Raw genomic sequence first — 7167 nt, 5'->3', positions numbered from 1 at the left:
ATACACACACACACACACACACCCAGAGACCCACACAGCTTATAGACCTACATACATTTATTCATACACACATATACACACACACACACACCCAGAGACCCACACAGCTTATAGACCTACATACATTTATTCATACACACATATACATACACACACACACCCAGAGACCCACACAGCTTATAGACCTACATACATTTATTCATACACACATATACACACACACACACCCAGAGACCCACACAGCTTATAGACCTACATACATTTATTCATACACACATATACACACGCGCATGGACATACAATAGACGCACATGTGTACAGATAGACACAGACATACCATTGACACGTGTTTATACATTTACAAACACACAAATACAGAAATACATACAAAGACACACATAAATGCTTACATAAGCATGTATGTACATGTGCATGCACACACACTTGCACTCATGCACATACATGCACGCACACGCACACGCACACACACTCACACACACACATCTCTCTAATCTTCCAATTAGGCCATGCTACAGTGTTTCTAGAGTTCAGAATGACACATTCCTACTCTCTCCCTCACTCTCTCTCTCTCCCTCTCTCCCTCTCTCTCTCTCTCTCTCTCTCTCTCTCCATCTCTCTCTCTCTCTCTCTCTCTCTCTCCCTCTCTCTCTCTCTCCCCCTCTCTCTCGCTCTCTCTCTCTCTCGCTCTCTCTCTCTCTCTCTCTCTCGCTCTCTCTCTCTCAGCAGTCAGCTGCTGTGTTTGTGTGGTTATGATGAGGTACCAATCCATTTTCAGCCATAGGCCAACATCTAATGGAGATGGCAGTGATGAAGATGAAGATGATGATAAATCCACTGTGGTGTGATTTCTGATTTCTCTGCTTTGTTGATCACCTGCATAACAAGTTCTACTTCTGTTCTCTCTCTCTCTCTCTCTCTCTCTCTCTCTTGCTCTCTCGCTCTCTCTCTCTCTCTCCTTCTCTATTTCAGTGCCAACGGTACCATGTCCAAACCAGCAGGAGGCGGTGTCAATGATGTCACCCACTTCCTCTCCACGGGGGCGGGGCCTAATTCCCCCAACTCTGTCTTCTCGGCTGCCAGCCAAGCTGATTGGGCAGCCAAGAGGCTCGTCTGGGTCCCGTCAGAGAAACACGGTTTTGAGGTGAGATGGTTGGAGCAACACCATGAAATGGGCGGGGCACTTCCTCAATCTCTAAAGTAAAATATATATGACTTCAGGGAGTTTATGTGCAAGCACAATGCAGATAGCTAGTATTTATGTATGTAGGTATTTATTCATTTATTTTAAATGCGGAGTATGTTTGCTTCAAGTCCTGTAGATCCTCTAACATTGAGGTGTAGGGTGTAGTTAAGATAAGAAGTTGGATATCAGTTTCAGACTGATTTTGTTAGAGTAGAAAAATTCTCACTTGAGCGTTCTAGTTCTGATGTTCTAATTCTACTCCGTTCAATACCACTGTTCTTCTCCTTAATATAGTTCTTTCTTGGTGCTCAGTGTGTGAACTGGGCATTCTGTGAATAGAGTGATTATGCTTGTCATAGCGCTGTGATGCTAAATGCTAAGAGCTGAACAGCAGGGGAACTGGGACTGTATTTTAATACGCTCCTATTCAAAGAATGTGTCCTAAAGCCAAAAAGAGGGAGAGAGACAAGAGGAGAGTTCACCGTTTCCTGTCAGCGCACACCAGGGGAGAGCTCTCTCTCTCTCTCTCTCTCTCTCTCTCTTTCTCTCTCTCTCTCTCTCTCTTGCCCTCTCTCTCTCTCCCTCTCTCTCTCCCCCTCTCTCTCTCTCTCTACCCCCCCCCCCCCCAACTCAATTGATATGAATGTATGTACTGTTCTGTGTGTGTGTGGGCTCATAGGCTTGCAGTCTATAAGGCCTTTCTGTCTTTAACATCAGTCAGTGATCTCTCAGACACACACACACACACACACACACGAGAATGTGCTTGTATGCATGCGTATCGTATCGTATCCAATCCCTACATTCTGAGCGGAACCGAACAGCCCGTGTTTGCCGGGGCGGTATCGGATTAGCATTTGATCTTTACGGATAGAGAACGTGTAGGTCCAGCTTTGCTGTAGACTTGCTCCTACAGGATCCATGCACATTAGCATATCGCGTCAGAGATCATCTCGCGGGCAATGCGAGAGTTCACGCTAATGCCTTTTGCACAGTAGATGTTAAGTAGACGGTTCACTGTGTGTGAGGACGGAGCTTTTTTTTAGCGTAGTTGCAGTGAACTGAGGAGTATGGACAGAAGACAAAAGGCTGCAGACCCACACACACACACACACACACACACACACACACACACACACACACACTGCAGACCCACACACACACACACACACACACACACACACGCTGCAGACCCACACACACACACACACACACACACACACACACACACACGCTGCAGACCCACACACACACACACACACACACACACGCTGCAGACCCACACACACACACACACACACACTGCAGACCCGCACACACACACACACGCTGCAGACCCACACACATACACACTGCAGACCCACACACACACACACACACACAGGCTGCAGACCCACACACACGCTGCTGAACCACACACACACACACCCACACACACGCTGTTGAACCAATGCCCACTGTTCACAGATCCACCCTCTGTCTCACTGCATCCACAGCAGCGCCGTTCATTAACATATGAACCGAATTATTCTGTTGTGGCATTAAAAAAAAGTTTTTATTTTATTTATTAATGTGTTGTTACTTTATTAGTACAATATTAGTGTCAATGCAGTTCACTATTGTTACCTTAAGGCCCTTAACCTCAAATGTCTCCTGTGATTGGTTCACAGTAATACATGTGATGTATAAACGAAACATTTCCTACACAAATAAAATAAAGATGTTATTTGATTATGTATTTTAATGCACTATTGCCTATTGTTAGACATGCACGTGTTCTTTGTAAAGATATGATAAAAAGAGTATTATCTGTAATTATTATAAAACCTGGATGTTTGTAACATTAAATGTAATTAAATATGAATTCCTTCGATAAATGTATATTCCCCTTTTGACTGTGTTGTTAGTAATGTAATAACGTACTTACATATGCACTTTTGTTCTCTGTCTAATTTTTTGTTTCTAATTGTCTAGTCTGCGAGCGTACGGGAGGAGAAGGGCGATGAGGTGGAGGTGGAGCTTACAGACAGCGGGCGGAAAGTGACTCTGAAGAGGGAGGAGCTACAGCGCATGAACCCGCCCCGTTTCAGTAAAGTAGAGGACATGGCTGACCTCACCTGCCTCAACGAGGCTTCAGTCCTGCATAACCTCAGAGAGAGATACTACTCCGGACTCATCTACGTAAGAGACACGGAGACAGAAAGAGTGTGTGTGTGTGTGTGTGTGAGTGTGTGTGTGTGTGAGTGTGACAGGGTGATAAACAACTGAACACTGCCCCCTCAATTTCCACACACACACTTCGTGGTCGTCTTCAGCTGTTCGGTTCCACAGCAACTCTGCTTGTGTGCAGTTTATGGTTGCGCGCACGTGTCTGTGTGTGTGTGTGTGTGTCTGTGTGTGTGTGTGTGTGTCTGTGTGTGTGTGTGTGTGTGTGTGTGGGCATGTGGTTCTGTGACACTCTTCTTTGTTATTGATAAGTAAGAAGAGAGGATACTGTTTCAAGTGTGTGTGTGTGTGTGTGTTTGTATGTGTGTGCGTATGTGTGTGTGTGTGTGTGTGTGTGTGTATGTTTGTATGTGTGTGCGTATGTGTGTGTGCGTATGTGTGTGTTTGTGTGTGTGTGTGTGTGTGTGTGTGTGTCTTGTGAGACAGCCCTGGCTTGTTTGTTCTATATCATGTTTCATTCTGAGTCAAGTCACGGGAGCATACTTTGATGGTGAGGTGTGGATGGAGAGCTGGACGGATGGAAAATGAGATTCATCGGAAAAGAGACAGACACGTTTGTTGGAAGAAGACAGGGATAGGTAATTAGGCTGATAGAATCTGATCACTCTCCACAAGATCAAAGCCCAGTGTGTACTGCAGAAGAGCGAAAGAGAGAGAGAGAAAGGTCAAGAGCAGGGGAAGACTGAGGTAAAGAATTAAAGAGAGGACAGAATGAGGTGGGGGCAGGGGGGGTTAACACCACACACACACACACACACACACACGCAAACATGCTAGATATAGAAGTGTCTTTATAAGTGGAAAGTGTTGTGTGGTCTACCAATAGGTATGTTTGAGGACCACACACACGCATGCACAAATGCATTACTATGACACACTCAGAATTAAATGAAGAGGTATTTTATGAGAAGGGAACATTGTGTTTTCATGCTTTTGTGTGTGTGTGTGTGTGTGTGTATGTCTGTGCGACAGAGAGGCAGAGAGAGAGAGAGGGTGTGTGTGTGCGTGTGTGTGCATGCGTGTGTGTGCATGCGTGTGTGTGCATGCGTGCGTGTGTGTGTGTGTGTGTCACACTAACCACCCACGCGTGTGTGTTCTTTTGCAGACATACTCAGGTCTGTTCTGCGTGGTCATCAACCCTTACAAGAACCTGCCCATCTACACAGAGTCCATCGTGGAGATGTACCGCGGGAAAAAACGCCACGAGATGCCGCCGCATATTTACGCCATATCCGAGGCAGCCTATAGGAGCATGCTACAAGGTACCGTGGCAACCGCCAATCAAAAAACAAAACAAAATAAAAATCACACTCATTCCTACAACCTCTTCCTCTCGCAACCAAGATCACAACGCACAAAAATGTGTGATCTCCAGTTTAGCAAGCAGAGACAAACAGCCAACATACGTTTTCACTTTTATTCACCCCTCACTGTTTAAAGGGCCTCTGTTCGGAAAGAAAAGCGCTCAGTATCTTTTCCTTATTATTATTTTTTTTGTTTTTTGGGTTTTTTTTCATGTTTGGTTATAAGTTCTCTCCTGGTACTCACTGCAAATTCTAGACCAAACTTGTTGTAAAAAAAACAAAAATGAATTGTCAGCATATTCAAGGTATTCAAACCCCCCCACCCCCTCGCCCCCGCCCCCGCCCCCTTTGCTCCACCACCGCTCCCTCTGACGTAAGCGCGCGGTTAACGAGTGAATCTGTTGTTAGTGAAAGCAGGTATGTCAGAGCAGGATGACTCCCAAACTATGCGCAACTCATGGCCTCCAGGGAGACGATTGGGAAACGCCGGCTCAGCCCAGACCTGAGCGAAAACGCATCCGAGGGGTCTGCGTGACCGAAGGGTCGCGTCCCAATACGCTCACGCGTCTCCTCTACCGCGTGTCCCCTTTTCTGATCGAAGTCGCTAAAAGTTTCGGTGGCGCTTAGTGCGGTGAGGCAATGTCAAAGAGACCTCCCACGGACAGATGCCTCAGAGAGACTTTCTCGTGGTTTCTCTGAAAAGGTCAGATAAGATTAATCATCAGAGGGAGCAAAGGTAATGGAAGGGGGTTTTGGAACTTGTCCGTTCATTCACGCGCCCCAAATGCTCATTCTCGCGTTCTCATTCTCAGTGCTCGACCACAACAGAAAACGCTGGAAAATCAGATCCCGAAAGGCTTACCTTTAGACACCCTCCCCTCCCCCGCCCCCGCCACACCCCAGACCACACCCTACCCCACCCCACCCCATCCCCCAGGTAAACTGACGTGATCTTTTTCCAAAGAATTCCACAGGGCTTGATGACTGGCCTCATTGGCCAGTTGAATCAGGTCTGCTAGATTCTTTTTTTTTTTCCCGTCATTTGTCTCACGTCTGCACATGTAGTTTTCGGTTCAGGAGGGCCAAGCCAACCAGTCTGAGTCAGCCAAGGAAATCAATGCTGGCACCGACGGGAAAAAAAGAAACAACGGAGAGTTGCGGGGAAACGGCCCGAGAACCGTGCTTTCGGTCAGGCTTGATCCTGGATCAGTCATGAGGCGGCACAGGGCTGGCATTGTAAATCACTTACACAGGGTTAGCAACTGAACCTGGATCAGTCATGAGTCGGAAACACGGCTGGCGTTAAACGGAGCGCTCTCTCCACCGTTACGCTTCAGTGACTCCAAGCATCCATGGGACACCTGCTTTACACAGTGGCGGGTGAGGCTTGGAGAAACACCGTAGGCCATCGTTGCCGTGCCACGTTGCCATGGAGAGGTGAGGAGAGACGACGCCTGACTCTGCGTGTTTCGTAAGGGCTCACATGCTGGTGCCGCTCCTCCTCCGGATATAGGTGGAGATCAGTACACGGCAGGACCTTACAGGACCTTACTTCCTGCGGGGAAGTGGTTATCCCAAAAAAAAAAAACGGGAAGCTGGCAGGAGAAAAGGAGTGATTCAGAAACTTTCTAGAGTTTTGCAAGCCCCGTTTACGACGGGTCATCCTACATCTTGACATCACTTTAGAGTCTAAATTGCCGAACTGTAGGTAAATGAATCCGACTTAGTTTATAATCGTATGGAAGTGAGTCTGATTTATATGTGAACGAATCTGAATCATAGGTAACTGAATCTGAATTGTCGGTAAATGAGTCTGAATGGTAGTTAACTGAATCTGAATTGTAAGTAAGTGAATATAAATCATAATAAATGAATCTGAAAGGCGGGTAGGTTACAGACAGGTAAATGAATCTGAACCAAGCGAATGGGTCTGAATCACAGGTAGCTGGATTTGAACTGTATGTCGTTGTGACGCTTCGTGTGCTGGCTCTGGGCATGATCTGGGTGAGAGGTGTGTCCAGTCATTCTTTTGAAATTGCATAACAGATGTTTTACTAATATCGTAACCTTTCTCTTTCTGTCTCTGTCTCTCCCTCTCTGCCTGTCTGATCCCTGTCTTGTCATTCTCTCTCTCTCTCTCTCTCTCTCTCTCTTTTTCTTTCTCTCTCTCTCTCTCTCTCTCTCTCTCTCTGTGAGTAATCCAAAAGAGAAAACAGAGAGAGGTGATGAGGCTTGTCTGACTTTGACTTAAATGCTTATCTCCTGTTCAAATGGGTGTGACTGCGAGCCTCTCTTAATTAAACTGGTACAACCGGTCTGTGTGTGTGTGTGTGTGTGTGTGTGTGTGTGTTAAGGTGACTGGCAAACACACCAAAAATGTTCCCCTCCAAATGCGTGGGAACAGCCTGACTTTATTAGGGGTTTTCGTGTCTC

At 46.4% G+C, this 7167-nt stretch overlaps 1 protein-coding gene across 2 annotated transcripts in view; it reads left to right on the top strand.

The window, feature by feature from the left end:
• Positions 1 to 1003: 1003 nt before the first annotated feature.
• The window catches only part of myh14 (myosin, heavy chain 14, non-muscle), a 34276-nt gene continuing 28112 nt past the window's right edge, over positions 1004 to 7167 (top strand). For both annotated transcript variants that reach the window (XM_030785027.1, XM_030785028.1), the window contains exons 1-3: positions 1004 to 1162; positions 3179 to 3385; positions 4536 to 4692. In XM_030785027.1, coding sequence (XP_030640887.1) covers positions 1004 to 1162; positions 3179 to 3385; positions 4536 to 4692 — 523 coding nt within the window. The remainder of the gene's footprint in view (positions 1163 to 3178; positions 3386 to 4535; positions 4693 to 7167) is intronic.

The sequence above is a fragment of the Chanos chanos genome, chromosome 9, assembly GCF_902362185.1.
Source record: "Chanos chanos chromosome 9, fChaCha1.1, whole genome shotgun sequence".
NCBI classification, from domain to species: domain Eukaryota; kingdom Metazoa; phylum Chordata; class Actinopteri; order Gonorynchiformes; family Chanidae; genus Chanos; species Chanos chanos.
The sequence above is the reverse complement of the archived record's forward strand: the minus strand, read 5'-3'. Positions and strand labels throughout refer to the sequence as shown.